Here is a 21,760-nt window from a genome sequence, read left to right on the forward strand (position 1 = left end):
ATCTTTTGAGGTGTTTATGGGCCATTTATGTATCTTCTTAGCAGAAATGTCTAATCGAGTCCTTTGCCCATTTTTTAGCCAGGTTGTTTGCTTTGTGGTTGAGTTTTAGGAGTTCTCTGTACACTCTAGATATTAATCCCTTATCAGATATGTGATTTCCAAACATCTCCTCTCATTCTGCAATTGCCCTTTTCCTCTGTTGATAGGGTCTGGATGCACAGAGTTTTAAAAATTTTCTTGAAGTCAATTTCTCTATTTTCCTTTTGTTGCCTGTGCCTTCGGTGTCATATTCAAGAAATCATTGCCAAAATCTAATGCCATTAAATTGGGGGCACTTGTGCTTTTTAAAAGGACCTTTTAATGACAAGTTCCCCAGTTTGGGGAGTTCAGAGCCCTGAAACCTAACTATAAGTGTTCCCAATGCAGAACGTACATAAGAACCAGAGTGCTTAATCAACATTTCTGTTGGCAAGCAAGGTCCCAAGGAGCGTGTGGAAGCACAGCAGAAGTATCATGGAGGACTTTTAGGAATGTTCTCTGCCACCTTAGTTTCCTCCCTCTTTCTCCATATATCCCTCCCATTTTTCCTTCTTTCCTTCCTTTCAGATAACATGTCTGGGGCAGGATATGGTGAAGAAAATGCTTTTACCTCACTCCCCTATAACAACACTGACCACTCCATGAGGCTTGGAGAAACAATTTGCCTAATTTGGAGAGAAAAACTCCATTCAAGTCCTGCTGGGATGCAAGTTCAAATCTGCATGACCACAAACCCACGTTCATGGACACACTTGCCTCTATTGCTTTTTTAAGCTATAGGAATGCTGGATGAGGAATGTTGTCTGTTATTAACTAGCAAAACACGATCCCCCCTTTGAGCCTTCATGTCATTATCTATACGATGAAAATGGACAAGCACAGCACATTTCCAGTGTTACTTTTGAAATTTTCAGTGCTATCTTACATGAAAATAACATGAAGACACAGAAGCAAACCTGCCTTATTCCCCCTTATGCCTTGACTTCTTGGCCTCCAGAGAGGCCTCCAAGACCCTCCTTGGACGATCCAGGGTTCAGCCCAGCACTGAGCTAGACGACCACAGGCTCCCCTCCCAGCCCAGTGAGTCTTTGCATGACTGTTTGGGGTTTTTTTTCCTAGACTCCCATTTCTTAAAAGTTTGAGAGCCAGTCACAGATCTCCATTTCACCCAAGGGCTGGCATGTCACGAGGTCACCAATATTTGTTTTATGTACTGCTAAGAGATTAAGGGGCAGTATAATTTCAGAGAAAAGTTAGGTTCCCTGGAAGTCAGGAGCCCCAGCATCCTGCCCTTAAACACTCGAATGACCTTGAGCAATGAAAGGTCTCCAGACCTTCATTTCTCATCCTCAAATGAGAAGACAAATTGGACAACATCACTGTTTCCTAAAGTGTGGTGTGTACACCGCTGTGGAAAGTAAGCAATAGGTAGAAAAAAGTTAGGTGCTTTTACCTTATGTATATATCTATAAATACTTAAATAGCCTCTCAGCTCTACAGTATCTTAGCTATTATTGCTACAGCCAGGCTGAAGTCGGTGACACACACACAAGCAAGGCCCAATGCTAGTACATGCGGTGAAGGTATCACACCTTCAGGAATTGTCCTTTCCACCCAAACTGTCCAGAAAGATTGACACCGGTGAAATGGATCGCTAGTGTGGATCCTCATATACCAAATTCCCGTGAGCTTTGCTGAGAAGACCTCAGCAGTGCATCAAAGCATCCCTTTGATGCAATGTGAATAAGGTTTAAAACAGTTATTAATGTGGCTAGTAACTGACTGCAGTTTGGGAAATCCTACACTTGATTTCTTGGTTTCTTCCACGTCTAGCTGTCTTTGACGTGTGAGGTGCTTAGACGAAAGTCAGTGTGCTCTCTTCAGGTCAGTCTTAATCTATAACCTGTGTTATACATGTGCCTCATTAAGGACAAATTGCTAGTTCCAGATGGGGAATTTGGAGCAGGCTCTTTTTTCTCTAAATGAATGGGGCTCTACTCCAAGAACACAGACTTCACATATATGGGTATAAACACATACATACACCAAAGTCAAGTCACTTTCTATCCCTCTATTCACTGTTTAGGCCCTGAAGGTATTGTTTACAGCCGGACACTTGGCTTGCAGGGAAGAATCTCATCTACCTGAGATCTTAGGCACAGTGCCTCCAATCCCCTCCTCTCTTTCTGTTAAATTTCTGCAAAGGCAGGAAGTACCAGAGTGATGCAGAGGTTGGCTGGAAGGTTGAGAAGAGGCCCCAAAGATGTAGGGCTTAGGATGACCCTGAAGAAGAGATGGGGTTTGGGCAGTCGGCATGGAAGCTAGAGAAAATTCCAACTGGGCAAGGAAGGAGTGGGCACTATAAATGGGGGACAGGGAAAAGACTGGAACACAGGGTTTGGACTGGGAAGCAAAGAAGATGGTATAAGACAGGTTCAAGGGGTGGGTTAGAGAGAGCCTGATGGCCCACTAAATCTTTTAAGCTCCACTCTGTGCCACTCACATGCTACAAAAGGATTTATTTCAGTGTGAGGTAAGATGTAAGTGCTACTTTAAGAATTTAACTGAACCAAAATGACCTGGGGACCAGGATGCTAGTCTACTGTTATAGGTACTGTTCTCCTGGGGAAAAAAGCCAACATAAAATGGTGCATTAGTCTGTTTGGGCTGCCATAATAGAATACTAGAGACCGGAGGCTTGAACAACAGATATTTCCTTTCTCGCAGTTCTGGAATTTTGCAGTCTAAAATCAAGATGCCAGCAGAGTTGCTTTCTTCTGAGGCCTCTCTTCCTGGCTTGCAGACAGCTGCCTTCTCACTGAGTCCTCACATGGTCTTACCTGTGTGTGTGCATGGACAGAGAGAGGCCGCTGATGTCTCTATCTTCTTATAAGAACACGAGTCCAGTCTGATTAGGGCTTCACCATTATGACTTTATTTAACCTTAATTACCTCCTTAAAGACCCTATTTCCTAATACAGTCACATTAGAAGTGAGGGCTTAACTCAGGAATTGGCAGGGGCGGGGTGTTTCTGCCCTATGTGAGAGGGTTGGGAATGGCACAGAGCACATCCCGCTGAAGGCTGTGCCTGTGTTGCCCTTCCCACCTTTTCCAGTGGTAAGATATAGGCAGAGAGGGAAGAGCGTTCTAGAACAGGCTTCATGACTTGCTTCAGTTCAAACCTATTCAAACCCAAGGACAAGCATTCACTCTTGTGGACCAGCACAGCTTACCAGATTTTCAGGGGTTGGGGGAGAGTTTAAAGCCCAAATAAAGTGTTAATATCTCGTTGGCCAGGGGCACAAGCCGCCCACACAGTGTGGGCAGGTAGCTCCCTCAGCATCCAAACTCCCTCTGTGGGGAAATGAAACCCCCGGGGTCATTTGGAGGAAAGGTGCAGTTCCAATACACCCATACAAAGGGAGTAGCGTCATAAGATTTATTACTTTCAAAAATAGATAACTAATGAGAACCTACTGTATAGCACAGGGAACTCTACTCAATGCTCTGTGGTGACCTAAGTGAGAAAGAAATCTAAAAAGGAGGGGTATATGTATACGTGTAACTGATTCACTTTGCTGTACAGCAGAGACTAACACAACATTGTAAAGCAGCTATGCTCCAACAAAAATTAATTTAAAAAATAAAAAAAAATGATTTATTACTTATATATCCCAGAAGCAAAGGGACACAGTGAGCCGGGGGAAGGGCAGTCTTCCACCTCAGGTCACAAGCCAGCAGGAGCTAGAGCGGGGTAGCAAGCACCTAGTCCTTACAAGGTGATTGGGGCAGAGGCTACTAACTTTTCACAGGCTTAACTCTAAGTGGTTATTTTTTTTTTAACATCTTTATTGGAGTATAATTGCTTTACAATGGTGTGTTAGTTTCTGCTTAATAACAAAGTGAATCAGTTACACATATACATATGTTCCCATATCTCTTCTCTCTTGCGTCTCCCTCCCACCCTCCCTATCCCACCCCTCTAGATGGTCACAAAGCCCCAAGCTGATCTCCCTGTGCTATGCAGCTGCTTCCCACTAGCTATTTTACGTTTGGTAGTGTATATATGTCCATGCCACTCTCTCACTTTGTCACAGCTTACCCTTCCCCCTCCCCATATCCTCAAGTCCATTCTCTAGTAGGTTTGTGTCTTTATTCCTGTCTTACCCCTACGTTCTTCATGACCTTCTTTTTTTTTTTCCCTTAGATTCCATATATATGTGTTAGCATACGATATTTGTTTTTCTCTTTCTGACTTACTTCACTCTGTAGAACAGACTCTAGGTCCATCCACCTCACTACAAATAACTCAATTTCGTTTCTTTTTATGGCTGAGTAATATTCCATTGTATATATGTGCCACATCTTCTTTATCCATTCATCTGTTGATGGACACTTAGGTTGCTTCCATGTCTTGGCTATTGTAAATAGAGCTGCAATGAACATTTTGGTACATGACTCTTTTTGAATTATGGTTTTCTCAGGGTATATGCCCAGTAGTGGGATTGCTGGGTCGTATGGTAGTTCTATCTGTAGTTTTTTAAGGAACCTCCATACTGTTCTCCATAGTGGCTGTATCAATTTACATTAAAAACTTTTATTTAAAACCCGCTTAGCTCTAAATTTTTAAAAAATTTTATTTATTTATGTTTTTTGGCCACACAGTGTGGCATGCAGAACTTCCTTGACCAGGGGTCGAACCCATGCCCGCTGCAGTGGAAGCTCAGAGTCTTAACCACTGGACCACCAGGGAAGCCCACTCAGTGGTTATATTAAAAGGTTCCACCGGGGAAGGCAAAGCAGGAACCTGTGGGGATACCCTAAACCTATCTAAAAGTCCAGACTCTGAACTTTTGGTGTTAGTAGGGTCACCATACTGTAAAATGCCTCGGCAGCCACTCAGAAAAACAAAATTTTTTCCTCAAAGTTGTTTTTCTCATCACACCTTTCTAGTTTTGACCCTCTTGCATTATTATCCTAGCTAGGACAGGAGGTGACATGATGCAGCTGCAGGAAGGGCTTGGGGGAAAAAAGCTCAGTGAGGGCAGCCTGGAGCAGAGTAAGATAGATCCTGGGTGAAATCCCAGCTTCACCACTAGCTGTGTGACCTTGGGCAAGTGACCTCACCTCTCTGAGCTTCCATTAAAAAAAAATTTCCATTATCAAAAATTTTAAACAGAAAAATAGAAAGAGAATACAATGAACACTTATACATCCGCCCAGATTCAACAAGTCTAAACTCTGCCATATTTGCTTCAACTAAGCCACTTTAAAGTAAATTACAAACGCTAAGGACCATCGTCCCTAAATACTTTAGCATTTGTGTCCAACAAAAGAGAACATTTTCCCCATAACCACAAAACTATTACGCCTCAAAAAAACAGTTCCCTGGGACTTCCCTGGCGGTCCGGTGGTAAAGAATCCACCTTCCAATGCAGGGGACTCGGGTTCGATCCCTGGTCAGGGAACGAAGATCCCACATGCTGCAGGGCAACTAAGCCCACGTGCCACAACTACTGAGCTCCCACGCCTCAACTAGAGAGCCCGTGTGCCGCAAACTACAAAGCCCACACACCCTGGAACCCACGCGCCACAACTAGGGAGAGAAAACCCGCACGCCACAACTAGAGAGAAGCCCGAGCCCACACGCTGCAACAAAAGATCCCGCATTGCCACAACTAAGACCTGACGCAGCCAAGAAAATAAAAAAATAAAATAAATAAATATTAAAAAAACAATTCCCTTATATATATATATTATTTAATATTCTGGCCATATTGAAATTTCCCCAATTGTTCCCAAATTATATTTTACAGATGGTCCATTCACATCAAGATCCAATCAGAGACCTTGCATTGCGTTTGGTCATTATGGATCTTAAATCACTGAGTTCCCATTCTGCTCATCTGTAAAATGGGAAAAGAATAATACACACCTCACAGGGTACACAAATTAGACATAATACATGTTAAGGGGTTAGGCTAGTGCATCCAAAAAAGTACACTATTATTATTAGCTTCCTTACTGGACTTGTTCTGCTCAAGGCAGCAGTGCATTGGGATGGAGTGTCTTGAGATGTCAGTAGCATGGGCTAGAGATAATGAGGCAACAGGTCCCAGCATCCTCAGGGATGTAGACCCACAAGCTGCATTTTGCCCAGCCCTGGCCTGGGGATGGAGGGAACCAGTCTCACCTTGACCACCTTCAGCACCCCCGATTCCTGGTCCAGCCCATGCTCCCCCTGGAAGCTCTGCTCCCTCAGGAACTGCTCCACGGTCTGCACAGTCTCCAACACCTCTTTTTTCCACTTCTGGCTGGGATGCAGGCAGTGAGCCACGAAGGAGTTCAGCCTGGAAGCTGGGGTGACAAAGAGCTCCGGGGGCACTGCCATCTCTGTCTTGAGAGTACCACTGGTGGCTAGATCTATACCCACACACCTACCCAGCTCCTGGCACACACACTCTTCTTTAAGGGGACTCCTCCTCAGCTGACCTCCAGCACCCTGTGGAATAAAGGACCAGAGTGAAGAGGAAACAAGGGGTGTCTGGCTGACCAGGGGATCCTCTTCCTGGAGGCCATTCACTGCAGCTGGGGTACCAAGGGACACTGGGTGAAACCACCTTAACAGGCGGGGCTTTTAGTCACCCTTTCTGCTGTCGGTTTCGTTTCTCACCTCTTAGTTTCCCTTTTACAACTTGGAAACTGAAACTGGCTTGAGGATGGCCCTGGGAAAGACAACTCCCCCAGGAGATGGGAGTTGGATGGTATCCACCAATCCCATCCCCACAAGCTTGTCACCCAAAACAGGCTCAGTAAGAGCAGGCACTCGCTGGAGGTTGGGCTGAACAGTGGGAATTCTAGGGTTCCGCAGAACAAACTCTGGAATTCCAGTCTGCCCTTTGCCAGACTCTTAACCTCTCTGACCCTCACAGAAATAATCCTTAAAATGGGTTTAAGAATAATACCTACCCCATAGGTTGTGTGGATTAAGCAAGAGAACATTTAGCAGAGAAAACATTAAGTAAATGCAAGTATTGTTATTCGTTCACTGTACATCTATTGAGTGCTGGCTGGGTGCCAGACATTGTGCGAAGAAGACAATGTAAGACGTGGTTCCTGCCCCAGGGGCTCCCAGAGCAGTGGGGGAGACAGAGGAGACACAGAGAGTCCAGTGTCCTGTGTACTAGGAGAAAAGAGGGCACAGAAACTTGGTGGAAATTCAGGCAGAAGAGTTTCTTTGGGGTCACCTGTGGTGTCAGTGAACACCTGCTTGAGATGAGTCTTAAAAGACTGGGAATGCGGCCACGAGACAGAGGGCACAAGACAGGATAAGGCTGAGAAGTGTGAACCATCCTGCTATGTGCCAGGACTTGGCTGTCAGATCCACGTTGGCATGGAGGGCAGGGAGGGGAGAGGGGAGAGCTGTGCCTGGACAGGTGGGCAGGGATTGAAACTCGGAATGCCATTCATTCATTCATTCAACAAACATTTGTTGAGTGCCCGCTATGTGCCAGGCAGGTGTCCTGGGGATACAGCAGTGAATAGGCAAAATTCTCGGACTGCAGAGAGCTAACACTCTAATGGTGGAGACAGATAATAAACAGGATAAATAAGTAACATTATAATAATTAAGATGGTGATAAGTGCTAATCAGGAAAATAAAGCAGGGAAAGAGGTTAAAAGGTACTGACTACGTGTGTCGGGGGGGTGAGAAGTGGCAATGTTCAGGGGTTCAGTCTCAAGAAAGGTGGCTAGGGAAGGTCTGAAAAGCAAAGACATGCATTTGAGCAAAGACATGAAGGAGGCGAAGAGTGAGCGGTATGTATGTCAGAGGGAAGAATGAGAGAAAGTGGGACTTCCCTGGTGGTCCAGTGGGTAAGACTCCATTCTCCCAATGCAGGGGGCCCAGGTTCGATCCCCGATCGGGGAACTAAATTCCACATGCATGCCACAGCTAAGAGTCTGTATGCGGCAACTAAGAAGTCCACACGCCCCAACGAAAGATCCCGTGTGCCGCGACTGAGACCCGGCTCAGCCAAAAATTTAAAAACAATAAAATAAATAAAAACAATTAAAGAAGAATGGGAGAAGGAACAGCAAGTGCAAAGGCCCTGTGGCGGCAGTATGCCTGGTGGGATTGAGGAATAGCAGTGTGACTGGAATGGAATGATCAAAGGGGGAGAGTGGGAGGGGATGAGGTTTGAGTACAAGGGTAGGGGGCAAATTGTGTAGGATCTTGAAGACTACTAAGACTTTGGCTTTTACTCTGATTGAAATGGGGAGCCACTGGGGAGTTCCAAGCAGAAGAGGGACATGGATGGACTTTCATTTTAACGGTATCACACTGGCTGTTCTTGGGAAGATTGGATTAAAAGCAGAGGGTGGGGAGTGGAGGTGAGAGCAGAAGCAGGAATTCAGTTAAGAAGCTACTACAACAGTCCAGGCAAGAGATGTGGCGCCTTGGATCAGAATGGTAGCAGTGAAAGGTAGGGAGAAGTGGTATGATTCAATTTTCTTATTATGGAAAATTTCAAACATGAACAAAAGTAGAATAATACAATGAACCTCCACGTACCATCCCCCATCTTCAACCATTATCGACCTGTAGACAGTTTTTTAAATGTTTATTCAGGTCTTCTGCCCATTTTAATTTTTATTGGCCACCCGGCACGCAGGATCTTAGTTCCCCAACCAGGGATTGAACCCATGCCCCCTGCAGTAGAAGCACAGAGTCCTAACCACTGGACCACCAGGGAAGTCCCAACCTACAGACAATCTTGTTTCAATGATATCTCCATCCACATCTCCCCTCCTGTATTATTTGGAAGTGAATCCCAGACCTCATATCATTTCACTGGCTATATTTTGAGTATAAACAGGTCTTGCTAAAGGATAGAGTGTGATGTGAGAGAAAAATTAGAGTCAAGGACCACTCTAAGGCTTTTGGCCTTAGCACTGGAAGGATAGAATTGTCCTTAACTGAGAAGGGAAAGACTGGGCCAGGGCACAGTGTAGGCATGAAGGTCGGGAGTTCGGCTTTGGAAGCAAACTTGAGTGTCTAATGAGATCTGAGTTGGCTAGGGAATTGCATATTTGAGTCTGGATTTCAGGGACGAAGTCTGGGGTTGAGATACAAATGACCAGCATAGATATATTTAAAGCCATGAGGCTGGGTGGGTTCACCAAGGGAGCGAGTATAGAGCAAGGCAAGAAAAGGACCAGTGACTGGGCCCTGAAACACTTAAGAGTATTAAGTGATTGGGGAGAGGCAAGCATCCGGCAAACAAGAATGCGAAGGAGTAGCCAGGGAGGTGGAAGAAAAATCCGGAGTGTGTTTTGATAGCCAAGTGGAAACATTTTTCTAGGAAAGAGAAAGTGATCCACTGGGTCACATATGAGGTGAATCTGCGCTGACTTTGTCCTGAGGGCAGTGGCAAATCAGAAGAGCGACCAGAGGTGAAATGACCATTCTGGAAAGATTGGTCTGGCTGCTTCTGTGGGGAGGAAGGATTGCAGGGGGCAGGGGTAGATATGTAGGGAGAGGTGTCAGGACACTGTACAGTGATCCAGGTGAGAGGGAAGGTGACCCGGACTTGGCTGGAGAAGGGATGGGATTCTAGGTCTACCTTGGGGGAAGGGTGAACAGGACTTGGTGACTACAGGTAGGAGGTGAGGGAGAAGACAGGATGGCTATCAGCTCTCTGGCTTGGGTACCTGGGTAATGGATGGAGGGTACTATTAACAAAGGGAGGAAGATACAAGGAGGAGTGGGAAGTGGGGAGGTCTACAAGGGTAGCTGTTTAAGCCAGAGAGCTTAAAATAGTTGTCCACATTGCCTAATGCTTCCGATAAGTTCAGGAATATAGGTCTGAGAAGCACCCAAGAGGCTACTGGTGATCATTGTGGGTGAAATGTAAGGGAGAGCTGGGAGCAGAAGCCAGATCTTAGGTGCGGGGTTGAAGAGTAAGTTGGGTGAGGAGGATGGAGACCAGGAGTGTAGATAACACTTTCAAGAACTTTGTCGTGAAAGGGAGGAGAAAGACCAGGTGTTAGCTGGAGGAAGTGGTGGGGTGGAGGGTGTTTGTTGTCTTAAATACCATTTGGGGGGGAAAAAAAAACCCTCAATCATGACACGTTTCAATTTAAACTCTCCAACTGGCTAACCCCAAACGGAAAGAATCACATTTCTAATTACATAAATTCTAAAAGTCTCCATATTTTCAAAGTTTGGTAGTGCCTGGTCCTTAAACAGTCCTATATTATAACTGTTTAAAGAGCAGTGGCAATTTCGCAAACCAAAGTCAACAATAAAGTGAGATTCCAAACATTTGTCCTATGTTTATAATGACAGATAATGAGCTTCAAGGCAATGTAAAAGTTGTTCAAACAAAAGTTATTCAAACATTCAGACCTTACATCTTAGTTTAAAACATTTTTTTGAAGCATAATTGATTTACAACACTATATCAGTTTCAGGTGTACAACATTGTTATTCAATATTTTTACAGGTTATACTCCATTTAAAGTTATTATAGGCACTTCCCTGGTGATCCAGTGGTAAAGAATCTGCCTTCCAATTCAGGGGACACAGGTCTGATCCCTGGTCGGGGAACTAAGATCCTACAGGTGGCAGGGCAAGTAAGCCCGCACGCCACAACTGCTGAGCCCATGTGTCCTGGAGCATGCAGGCCACAACTAGAGAGAAACCTCCACACCACAACGAAGAGCCCACGTGCTGCAATGAAAGATCCCGCACACCTCAATGAAGATCCTGCGTCTCGCAACAAGACCCAATGCAGCCAAAAATAAATTAAATAAATAAATAAATAATAAACCTTTGAAAAACTAAAGTTATTATAATATATTGGCTCTATTCCCTGTGCTGTACAATATGTCCTTGGAGCTTATCTATTTTATACACAGTAGTTTGTACCTCTTAATCCCGTCCTCCTATTTTGCCTCTCCCCACTTCCTTCTCCCCACTGGTAGCCACCACTTTGCTCAATAGACCTTACATATTAGTTTTGATTCATTTCATTATTCATTTTCATGAGATATCTGGGAGTTCAGCAGCTTTCAAGATTTGGAAAGGGGGAATTCCCTGGCAGTCCAGCGGTTGGGACTCTGGGCTTTCACTGACAGGGACCAGGGTTCAATCCCTGGTCTGGTATTTAGGAATCTGCAGGCCTCGCAGTGTGGCCAAAAAAGAAAAAAAAAAACGATTTATAAAGGGAACATGGGGCTTCCCTGGTGGCGCAGTGGTTGGGAGTCCGCCTGCCGATGCAGGGGACATGGGTTCGTGCCCCAGTCCGGGAAGATCCCACACACCGCGGAGCGGCTAGGCCCATGAGCCATGGCTGCTGAGACTGCGCGTCCGGAGCCTGTGCTCTGCAACAGGAGAGGCCACAACAGTGAGAGGCCCGCGTACCACAAAAAAAAAAAAAAAGGGGGAACATGCAGTCGATTGTGTATTGGTTTTATGGTTTATAGAAATGCCATGCAGTTGGGCACATGTCTATGGCGGTGGGGGAAGAGCTAGTAGTTAGGAAGGGTGTGGGCTGGGTTTTAGGAAGGAGGAAGATGCATAAAGATGGGTTTTCTCTTAGCTTGTGTTCCTCCAAATGCAGAGCCTGAGACAAGGATTTGCATGAGACTTGTTTTGGGAAATGATCCCAAGGGACAGGTGTGGGGGATTGAGAAGGAGGAAAAAACAGTCCAAGAAATATCATGAAATTGATCACTACTGTGGGCAGCTGAGCTTTGATCCCACTGGGGACCCTCTAAGGAGCAATGCAGAACATGCCTCAAAATTATCCACCTGAGAGGTGGAGGAGGGGAGTATGCACTCACTGCACTCGCTGGTTCCTGTCTTTCAATGGGCCAAGGCTTACCCCCGGGGTGTTAGCTCCCTGGAACTTCCATATTTGCTCAGAATTACTTGGAAGGCTTGTTAAGACACAGATTGCTGAGTCCCACTTCCAGAGAACCTAACTCAGGTAATTCTGGGCTAGCTGCTGAGAATTTTTATTTCAAAGAGGTTCCCAGATGATGTTGATTCTGCTGGTCTGGGGTCCATACTTTTGAGAATCAATAACTTAGAGGTTTGAACTTTGAATGGTGACAACATGGGGGAGAAGGAAAGTTGACTCAAAGTCATGGAGTTGTGAGCCAGCATTCAGTGTTCTGGAATTGCAAGTGTTTGGCCACGTCTGGTATGTTTTGAGCACTCTCAAAGGAGAGACTGAGAGGTCAGCAAGAGCTAAATGGTCAAGAACCCTGAATGCCAAGCAAAGGAACTTGAACTTGATTCTGTAGGTAATAGGAGCCATTGGAGAATTTAAAGCAGGGGAGGATTCTGTTTCTATTTGTGCTTCAGAAAGAGCACAGTGGTCTGGGTAGAAAGGGGTGAGCTAGGGGGACATGACCATAGAAGTCTACAGAATGAACAGCCTGATCTTGGCACTCGTGGGGATGTGGGGCCTCTCTTAACGAGCATGATGGTGTCACAATCCTTGATGTGCAATCTGAGAAGCTATTGATTCCACAGTTTCTGGCCCTGGGACCCTCCATGTAAGGTCCTCCAGCCTCTTCAACCTTCTCTTTCAAGTCGTGGATGGAGTCATCAGGGTCAATGGCATAAGGCTTGCCCTGGCCACTGGAGTCCTTCATGAAGACCTGGATCTCAGGAGGGAAGGTCTCCAGCACCTGGAGGCTCCTGAAAGGAGAGACAGTGGTGTCCACTGGGGCCACATGTCCTCTTGTTTTCATAGTTTTGCCTTTCCCAGAATGTCATATGGTTGGAATCATCCAGTGTGTAGTCTTTTCAGACCGGTTTCTTTCAACTAGCAATATGCATTTAAGCTTCTTCCATGGCTTTTCATACATCACCACTCACAGTAACAAATTATTTTTTTCTTGTGATGAGAGCTTTTAAGATCTACTCTCTTAGCAACTTTCAAATACACAACAATATTGTTAGCTATAGTCACTACACTATACATGACATCCCCAGGACTTATTTATCTTATAACTTGAAGTTTGTACCTTTGGACCACTTTCAGCTAGCTATTTCACCCACCTCCCACCTCTGGCAACCAGTCTATTCTATGTATCTGTGAGTTGTTTCTTCTTTTTTTTAAAGAGTCCACATATAAGTGATCTCATACAGTATTTATGTTTTGCCCTCTGACTTAATGCACTTAGCATAATGCCCTCAAGGTCTATCTGTGTTGTCACAAATGGCAGATTTCCTTCTTTTCATGTGGCTGAATAAAATTCCATTATCTATCTATCTATCTATCTATCTATCTATCTATATCTATCTATCTATCTATCTATCATCTATCTATATCTATATGTCACATTTTCTTTATCCATTCACCTGTTGGACACTTAGTTGTTTCCTAGTCTTGCTTTGCCTATTTTATTTTATTTTTTTACACACGCTGCATGACATGCGGGCCTTAATTCCCTGACCAGGGATCAAACCCATGCCCCCTGCAGTGGAAGTGTGGAGTCTTAACCACTGCACCACCAGGGAAGTCCCCTGCTTTGCCTATTTTAGAATCAGATTATTTGTTTTTGTTTGTTTGTTTGTTTTTTGCTATGGAGTTGTTTGAATTCCTTATAGATTTTGGATATTAACCTCTTATCATACATGTGGTTTGCAAATATTTTTTCCCATTCCTAGGTTGCCTTTTCATTTTGTTGATTGTTTCTTTTGCTCTCCAGGAGCTTTTTAGTTTGATGTAGTCCCATTGGTTGCTTTTTGTTTTTGTTGCTTGTGGTTTTGTTGTCATACCCAAAAAATCATCACCAAGACCAATGTTAAGGAGCTTTCTCTTTATGTTCTCTTCTAGGAGTTTTACAGTTTCAGGGCTTACATTTAAGTCTTTAATCCATTTCAAGTTAATTTTTACAAATGGTGTAAGATAGGGGTCCACTTTCTTTGTTTTGCATGTGGGTATCCAGTTTTGCCAACACCATTTACTGAAGAGACTATCTTTTCCCTGTTGAGTATTCTTGGATCCCTGTCAATTAGTTGCCCGTATGTGTGTGGATTTATTTCTCGGCTCTTGATTCTGTTGCATTGGTGTATGTGTCTGTTTTCATGCCAGTACCATACTATTTTGATTACTCTAGCTTTGTAGTATAATTTGAAATCAGGAAAAGTGTTGCCTCCAGCTTTGTTCTTCTTTCTCAGGGTTGCTGTGGCTTTTGAAGTCTATTGCAGTTCCATACGAATTTTAGGATTGTTTTTCCTATTTATGTAAAAAATGTCATGGGAATTTTGATAGGGATTGCACTGGATCTGTAGATTGCTTTAGGTTGTATGGACATATACTCTCTGAGTGAGATGTGCATGTAAATGATTTGCCTAAGACTTATTAAAGCAAAATGAAAAAGTCAAAGAAACTGCTACATTAGAAAATACTAAACGTGTAGAGTATGGGCGGCTGGTGTGTGCTCGGGATGACCCAGCCCCCTCCAGGCCAGAGAGGTGGGTGGGAAGTAGCAATTACAACAGACAAGGATGACCCTCCCTGTTTACCCCTCCCTCTGGGCCCATTTTATTTCGGGCTGCATCGTTTAAACTCAAAACACACTTTTAATATAGGGCCCTTGTAGCCATCTTGTTGTGCTACTCTTCACAACCCATGAGCAGGGTCACAGGAAACTGTCAACAGGTCTGGCTTTCCATGTTACCACTCATACAAGCCAGTGCTTTTCCACACTTGATCTACAGATCACAGACACGTGAGGATTATGCAAAAGAACAAGAACAAAGCTTTATTGTAAGTTTCACATCGAAACAGGGTCCACACGAGGCCCAGCCTGGGAGGAGGTGGACACTGATGGCCTCGCCGCAAAGTTATTGGCTCAGGCCAACTTCCTCCTCTTAAACCCCAAGGTAATGAATGGAGACCTGGAGGAGAATGACTTGGTCGATGGCCCAGTGGTTTTTTGTCCAGCCACGCCCTGGGCAGGTGATGAGGGGGCCCTAAGAGCAAGGCTGCACCTTGCTGTGCCCACTGTGGAGCTGAGGCTGATAGGAATAGAGGCCGGAACCGACACACCCCTAAAGTCAGCCTTGGCTGGGCATGGGCTGCACCCTCCGCTGGAAGTAGGGGGGCCCTGCCTGGGTGCGCCCCCAGGGATGTGATGTAAGATGGGGGCAGCAGTGCCTCCAAACCTAGGCTTCTTCTTAGGGCTGGGTCCCGTGGTCACCATGGGGTGGCTCTGGTGAGGAGGGCCCCAGGAGTTCAGGCCCACGCTGCCCCCATTGCTGTGTGTGGTGCTCGGGGGCCCCCTCTTTCATGATGTCACTCTGAGAGCTGCAAACATGCAGCTCAGATCATCTAGGGCAGCCGCTCTGCTCCCAAAACCCAGCTGTGTGCTGGCATGGGTGCCCACGGTGGAATTTCTGGATGATGAACACCCAGAAGATGCTTGTGCGGGGCCGCCCGAAGCTGGGGGGCCGGGAGCAGAGGCAAAGGCTGGGGCTTTCCGTTTCCTCTTCTGGGGAGAGCTGCCACAGGCGGTGGTTCCTCGCTGCTGCCAATCAGGGCCCCCAGGGATGTGCATTAAGATGGGGGCAGTAGTGCCTCCAAACCTAGGCTTCTTCTTAGGGCTGGGTCCCGTGGTCACCATGGGGTGGCTCTGGTGAGGAGGGTCCCAGGAGTTCAGGCCCACGCTGCCCCCATTGCTGTGTGTGGTGCTCGGGGGCCCCCTCTTTCTTGATGTCACTCTGAGAGCTGCAAACATGCAGCTCAGATCATCTAGGGCAGCCGCTCTGCTCCCAAAACCCAGCTGTGTGCTGGCATGGGTGCCCACGGTGGAATTTCTGGATGATGAACACCCAGAAGATGCTTGTGCGGGGCCGCCCGAAGCTGGGGGGCCGGGAGCAGAGGCAAAGGCTGGGGCTTTCCGTTTCCTCTTCTGGGGAGAGCTGCCACAGGCGGTGGTTCCTCGCTGCTGCCAATCAGGGCCCCCAGGGATGTGCATTAAGATGGGGGCAGTAGTGCCTCCAAACCTAGGCTTCTTCTTAGGGCTGGGTCCCGTGGTCACCATGGGGTGGCTCTGGTGAGGAGGGTCCCAGGAGTTCAGGCCCACGCTGCCCCCATTGCTGTGTGTGGTGCTCGGGGGCCCCCTCTTTCTTGATGTCACTCTGAGAGCTGCAAACATGCAGCTCAGATCATCTAGGGCAGCCGCTCTGCTCCCAAAACCCAGCTGTGTGCTGGCATGGGTGCCCACGGTGGAATTTCTGGATGATGAACACCCAGAAGATGCTTGTGCGGGGCCGCCCGAAGCTGGGGGGCCTGGAGCAGAGGCAAAGGCTGGAGTTTTCGGTTGCCTGTGCTGGGGAGAGCTGCCGAGGTCCCCGATGGCATAGGTCTCACCCCGCAGCGCTCTGTTGATGCGCCGGAACGCTGCTTCCTTTTCGGAGTCTAGGTCTTCGGCGGTGACCCGGAAACCCGGCTCAGGAGCTGGAGGCAGCCTCAGAGGCTCCCCTCGCCTGTGCGGCAGCAGAGGAATCCTGCGTTTTCGGGGCCTGGGACTGTCAGATGTGCGGGAGCCCTTCCTCCAGGGCCCTTTCTGCCCTCTTGCTGTCTCTGCATTTTTGTCAGGCTGGCTTTTCCTCTGGTAAACCACCGGAGCTGCAGAGGGCGATGGAGGGCCCTCCTCGCCCCCTGTCTTCGCAGACTTCTGGGGCAGCCCTTGCGGTATGGCGGGACCCCTCCTTCTCTTCACTGGCGGGAAACCTCGGGTGGAGCTATATGAGCTGGTGATGGCGTTTCTTTGGGGGCAGGAGCTCATACAAGAGGTCTGTTGTTTCCTGGCAGATCTGTCCTCTGCCCACTTGGCGTGGAGGTCTCTCTTCAGAGGTCCAGGCCTGGGCACGAAGAAAGAGCCCCCCAGGGGCCTAAATGCAGATCGTGCGCCCCCGGTGTCATTGGGGCCGCTTCTCTGGTCTTCGTTCTTCCCTGTGACTGTGGGGACTTCCTCCTGCTTGGCCATCCCTTGCCCGCTCTCTCCCAGGGCCCTCAACACCGTCTTCTCTGTGCTGTAGTTCGGGACACAGCTGGGTGTCGTGGCCGGCACTGGTTGCCCCCGCGCCACACTGACAGTGACTGTGTCCACTGCGGACACTGAGCTGCGGGACGTCGTGGAGGTGCGAGCACCCATCACTGCCTTCTTCCGATGGCCTCGCCTGAAGATGGAGATAAGGATCCCCATAAGGAGTGCAGCGTCTGCGGGATGGTAGAATGGGGTCTCAGAGACTCTGTGGCAAAGCGCAGATGGCAGAGTCACTGGACACTTGTGGGCCGGCCTGCGAGTGGATAGCCGCCCATAGACAGCTGGGTGAGCCGGGCCGGCCACGGGAAGTCGGTGGGCGCGGGGAGCGGGCTGGGGGCAGCCGAAACCTCCTGGCAGGTGCTGGTCCCCCAGTGCCCGGGACGAGGGTGAGGGGCAAGGCCTACCTAAGTAACTGCTCCTAGAGAACTTGAGTGAGGTCGGTCCGTGAATACAGAGCTGGGCTCCGAGCACTCTCCTTCAGCTGCCAACTCGGCCAAAAGCGGAGTGCGCGCTCTTTGGCCTGTTGCCTTTTTATACTCTGAAACCTGTGAGCGAACAATGGGCGTGCGTTGGCGGGGCGCAAAAGTTTAGGGAGGGGTGGCGCATGCGCAGAGTACACGTCAGGCCCTGGGGCGCACAGGTGAGGATGCGCGCCCCTGGACCGTCTAGCGCTTCTGAATCTCCCGGGGGTCTGAGGGCTGGAGGTGTTTGCCTTGAGGGTGATGAGCTTCTTGGCAGGACAGCTGGCCCTTCTCCCCTGGCCGCGCCCCAGTGCTGTCGGGGTAACTAACTGTACTGGACGGGATCCCCGCCCAGCAAAGTGGGGTAAGGTCGCTGTCTGTGCAGCTCCCACAAGAGGCGGCAGCTTTGGCAGCAGCGCCTCTGCGTCCTCCTGCCCTTTCCCCTGGCGGCACTGGAGGGGAGTCGCTAAGAACGGAAGTGCCCACACCATCCAGATCCTGCTGGGTGACACCTGAAGTGGTGGCCAGGGCTGGCTGAGAGGGCCATACTTACCATATGACCCAAAAACCCACTCCTAGGCAATTAACCAAGAGAAAAACTTTTCACAAAACACATATGTGAATGTTTTAGCTATCTTGTCCACAATTCCTAAATATAGGACTATTGAGGTTATCCAATTTTCTTGAGTTTGTCATTTTTTAATTATTCTTGGAATAACACTATGTATACGTATTGTTTCACAGTCTAGAGTTAATATTTTACCAATTAAATAAAATTCAGAAGGCTTACATCCATATAGATTCTTTTACCTTCCACTCTTTGTTATAGCTGTCATATGTGTCACCTTTATATGACGTCAACGCCACCCTCTGAGACTGTGGTATCCTTTTTTCATACATATACAGGGAATTGCCTGGCGGTCCAGTGGTTAGGACTCAGCACTTTCACTGCTGGGGCCCCGGGTTCAGTCCCTGGTAGGGGAACTAAGACTCCTTAAACTTAACCCCACTCTGGGGCAATGTCCCAGCCAGGCAGAAACTGCAGGTGGAGCTGGAGACCTTGAAGAGTTTGGCTATACTTCCAGCTCAGCCCAAAGCCCAAGGATGATTCTGGACTTTCATTCTGACTCGTGCATTTCAGATCTTTCTGGGTTTGGACCTGGTATATATGTCCCTCCCAGCCCGCCCTGCCTGCCCCTTCAGTTGTCACCCCAAGCAGGATCTGGTTGGCTTGGGCACTTCTGGGGTTTTTTGTTTGTTTGTTTTGGGGTTTTTTTTTTGCACTTCTGTTCTTAGCGGCTCTCTCCTCCAATGTTACCAGGTGGGAGGGCAGGCGGACGCACAGGCGCTGATGCCAAATCTGCCACCTCGGGTGGCGGCTGCTGAGCCAGGTACCCTGCTCTCCAGCTTTCCTGTTCTGGTGGCCGGGGACCCATCCTGTACAGTTAGAGCCGGCCGGGGGAGAAGGGGCAGCTGTCCTGCCAAGAAGCTCATCACCCTCAAGGCAAACACCTCCAGCCCTCAGACCCCCGGGGAGATTCAGAAGCGCTAGATGGTCCAGGGGCGCGCATCCTCACCTGTGCGCCCCAGGGCCTGACGTGTACTCTGCGCATGCGCCACCCCTCCCTAAACTTTTGCGCCCCGCCAACGCACGCCCATTGTTCGCTCACAGGTTCCAGAACTGCATCCCAGCAACAGGCCAAAGAGAGCGCACTCCGCTTTTGGCCGAGTTGGCAGCTGAAGGAGAGTGCTCGGAGCCCAGCTCTCTATCCAAGGACCGACCTCACCCAAGTTCTCTAGGGGCAGTTACTTAGGTAAGCCCTGCCCCTTACCCCCGCCCCGGGCACTGGGGGACCAGCACCTGCCAGGAGGTTTCGGCTGCCCCCAGCCCGCTCCCCGCGCCCACCGACTTCCCATGGTTGCCCCGGGTAAACCAGCTGTCTATGGCCGGCTATCCACTCGCAGGCCAGCCCACAAGTGTCCAGTGACTCTGCCATCTGCGCTTTGCCACAGAGTCTCTGAGACCCCATTCTACCGTTCCGCAGACCCTGCGCTCCTTTCTGGGGGTCCTTATCTCCATCTGCAGGCGAGGCCATCGGAAGAAGGCAGTGATGGGTGCTCGCACCTCCATGACGTCCCGCAGCTCAGTGTCCGCAGTGGACACAGTCACTGTCAGTGTGGCACGGGGTCAGCCAGTGCCGGCCACGACACCCAGCTGTGTCCTGAACTACAGCACAGAGAAGACGGTGTTGAGGGCCCTGGGAGAGAGCGGGCAAGGGATGGCCAAGCAGGAGGAAGTCCCCACAGTCACAGGGAGGAACGAAGACCAGAGAAGCCGCCCCGATGACACCGGGGGCGCACGATCTGCATTTAGGCCCCTGGGGGACTCTTTCTTCGTGCCCAGGCCTGGACCTCTGCAGAGAGACCTCCACGCCAAGAGGGCAGAAGACAGATCCACCAGGAGACCGCAGACCACTTGCATGAGCTCCTGCCCCCAAAGAAACGCCATCACGAACTCATATGTCTCCACCCGAGGTTTCCTACCAGTGAAGAGAAGGAGGAGTCCCGCCATACCGGAAGGGCTGCCCCAGAAGTCTGCAAAGACAGGGAGCAAGGAGGGCCCTCCGTCGCCCTCTGCAGCTCCGGTGGTTTCCCAGAGGAAAAGCCAGCCTGACAAAGATGCAGAGGCAACAAGAGGGCAGAAAGGGCCCTGGAGGAAGGGCTCCCGCACATCTGACAGTCCCAGGCCCCGAAAACGCAGGATTCCTCTGCTGCCGCCCCGGCAAGGGGAGTCTCTGAGGCTGCCCCCAGGCCCTGAGCTGGGTTTCCCTATCGCCACTGAAGACCTAGACTCCGAGAAGGAAGCAGCGTTCCGGCGCATCAGCAGTGAGCTGCAGGGTGAGACCTAGGCCATTGGGGGCCTGGGTACCATGCAGCATTCCTGTCCCTTTCTGCTGCCTGCCACAGGGGCTGCTTCTCCGCAGAAAATGTTTCATAGTTATTTCTATTTTAATATGATCATGGTACATTAAAATGTATTAGTGCTTGCCTGTGAACACTAAGGTCACTTGTAATTTTCTATATTGTTCTATATTTTTGTGACTAAAGGCATTACTTGGGGGAATTAAAAGAATATCTTGAAGCGATTTTGGCTTTTGATCTGCCACTAATTGCTATTTAACCTTAATTCAGGGGTCGGATTCTTTGACCCAAGGAAACAGAATAGTATAAAAAGAAAGAATGTGAGTGTCAGATGGTGGCAGTGATTAAGTATAGCAAGAGACGCCTTTGCAAAAGTTACTGTTGGTCCCAGAAGACTCTCACTTAGCTGTGTGACCCTGGGCAAGTCACTTCACCTAAATCTCTGAATTATAGGGCTGTGCTGATGATTTAAAAGTGACTGAGCACGGTGGACACTCGGAAATCCTGGGTTCTCAATAAAGCCACTGCCCTGCTCTTTGGTCCTTTGGAATTACTAGATTAGTAAAATTTATACTTGACAGTAATTTTCGCTTAAAGTTTATTTTGTCTATTTCATCTCAGCCTTTCGGCTAAGATCAAGTGTAGTATCTGTTCTTGTCAATTTAAATAGCAAGAGAAAAGAAAGGAAAATAACGGGCATGCCCCCACACTCTTCAGACAATAGGAGCCTCTTAACCTGTTCCTTTGTCCAGAGACACAGGCCATTTCTCAGTGAAGGCCTCTGCCATCACTGAGGTTGCAGGGGAGATGTGGTAACTGGGGAGAAAAAGACCAATGGGGATGACCCCCTCACTCCTCAACATCCAAGCCCCCCACTTTCTCACTTGTCTGGCTAGAAATAAAAGGTTGATCCCATGGTTTTAACTTTCAGCTGTTGCTGGACTTTGCGTGCCTTGCCTAAGCTGGGAGACAGAGGCAGGAAAAAAACCCCACCATAATCACCCTGTTATGGGCTGTTATTCAACTTTGGACTTCCAGGCCCCATCTGCCTGTTAGCGTTCACTTCTTAGAGTTTCAAGTGCATGCTGTTTGTCCTCTATCTTGCCCCACGCGGCTCTCAAGCCCTCGTAATATGACCACATTTCTCGTGCCACATGTAAACATTCTAACACTTTGCAGATACTGAATTAAAAATCTATTATTTACATTGACTTCACCATTTTCATTTTCCTGGTGTGTTCAGTAGAAAATTCAAAAT

The 21,760-nt window shown here is 48.3% G+C and overlaps 2 protein-coding genes across 2 annotated transcripts in view; one reads left to right on the top strand and one right to left on the bottom strand.

Annotated features, from left to right (window-relative positions):
* The window catches only part of LOC307185050 (uncharacterized protein), a 266,990-nt gene extending 248,696 nt beyond the window's left edge, over window positions 1–18,294 (bottom strand). Inside the window, exon 1 of the mRNA XM_079918833.1 lies at window positions 13,403–18,294. Coding sequence (XP_079774959.1) covers window positions 15,356–17,278 — 1,923 coding nt within the window. The 5' untranslated portion in view covers window positions 17,279–18,294 and the 3' untranslated portion in view covers window positions 13,403–15,355. The remainder of the gene's footprint in view (window positions 1–13,402) is intronic.
* A 1,021-nt stretch (window positions 18,295–19,315) lies between these two features.
* Window positions 19,316–21,760, top strand: LOC307185053 (putative POM121-like protein 1). Its single transcript, XM_079918837.1, has 2 exons — window positions 19,316–19,394; window positions 19,626–21,760. Exon 2 carries the CDS (start codon window positions 19,692–19,694, stop codon window positions 20,487–20,489), a length of 798 nt encoding a protein of 265 aa, XP_079774963.1. The 5' UTR covers window positions 19,316–19,394; window positions 19,626–19,691; the 3' UTR covers window positions 20,490–21,760.

Source organism: Stenella coeruleoalba (assembly GCF_951394435.1).
Source record: "Stenella coeruleoalba genome assembly, chromosome: 3".
Classification (NCBI taxonomy): Eukaryota; Metazoa; Chordata; class Mammalia; order Artiodactyla; family Delphinidae; genus Stenella; species Stenella coeruleoalba.

Excerpts from the sequence above, each read along its gene's own strand:
- LOC307185053 (XM_079918837.1), top strand. The coding sequence starts at position 19,692 with ATGGGTGCTCGCACCTCCATGACGTCCCGCAGCTCAGTGTCCGCAGTG.